General features: G+C 31.5%; 1 protein-coding gene across 1 annotated transcript in view; it reads left to right on the top strand.

Moving 5' to 3' along the window:
• Positions 1 to 443: 443 nt before the first annotated feature.
• The window catches only part of LOC106462906 (neural-cadherin-like), a 62,105-nt gene continuing 61,502 nt past the window's right edge, over positions 444 to 1,046 (top strand). The window contains exon 1 of the mRNA XM_022390592.1: positions 444 to 585. Coding sequence (XP_022246300.1) covers positions 444 to 585 — 142 coding nt within the window. The remainder of the gene's footprint in view (positions 586 to 1,046) is intronic.

Genomic DNA, 1,046 nt, shown 5'->3' with positions numbered 1-1,046 from the left:
AATGGATACTGGGCTGTTCCTCTACCTGATATGGCAAAATAAATCTCTGCTTTCGTTACTCCTGATGGATTATATCTGTACATTGTAATGCCTTTTGGGATGGAACATTCTCAAGCAAATTTTCAGCGAATGATGAATCATTGTCTCAATAATCTGTTAGATGTTGGAATTTATGTTGATGATGTTGTGATTTTCAGTGACATCTCGGAAGAACATTTACTTGTTGTTTACAAGTTGTTTACTTGTGTCATGTTGTAGGCCACAGTCAAGTCTTACCAATTCAAGCCAAAGTTGATTGTATTGTGAATTATCTAACTCCTACTAACAAGAAAAGTCTGATGAGATTTTTGGGAATGGCTGGTTACTACAGGTAGTTCTGTAAAACTTTTGCTGACATCACTGTACCATTAACAAACCCAATAAAGAAAAAAAAATCAAATGGTATGAATCATGCCAATGTGCTTTTGAAAAGGTCAAATATTTGTTGTGCACTTACCCTGTATTTATGGCACCTGCCTTTCCCGTTAGCTGTCGATGCCAGTGATTTTGGTGCTGGTGCTATTCTATTACAATCTGACGACAAAGGTATTGAACACCCCTGTTTGTTATTTTTCTAAGAAGTTAATTGTCACTAAAAGAATTATTCTACTGGGGAAAAAGAAACATTGATTTAGTGTTAGCTTTAGAATATTTCAATGTATATGTATCTGCATCACAACAATCTATTGTCCTTTACACTGATTATAACCCTTTGACGTTTTTGAACCGAAGTGCTGTGTAATTTTATGATCATAAGATTATTTGTATTGATTGTGTTATATACTGTCATGATTATTGAAGTTGTATAATTCTTTGATAATGTATCATATCAAATATATTTTATCAATGTATATATATATATATTATCTTAGTTAAAAAATATCTAACGCCAATCATTAATTCTCTAAGAAGGGAGGTGTGACGGATTTGTTATTATATACCTATTTTAATATTGATGTTTAAGTTATATTTATATGTAGAAATTTACATAACTTATACTGTTAAAC

The sequence above is a fragment of the Limulus polyphemus genome, unplaced genomic scaffold (assembly GCF_000517525.1).
Source record: "Limulus polyphemus unplaced genomic scaffold, Limulus_polyphemus-2.1.2 Scaffold49, whole genome shotgun sequence".
NCBI lineage: Eukaryota > Metazoa > Arthropoda > Merostomata > Xiphosura > Limulidae > Limulus > Limulus polyphemus.
The sequence above is the reverse complement of the archived record's forward strand: the minus strand, read 5'-3'. Positions and strand labels throughout refer to the sequence as shown.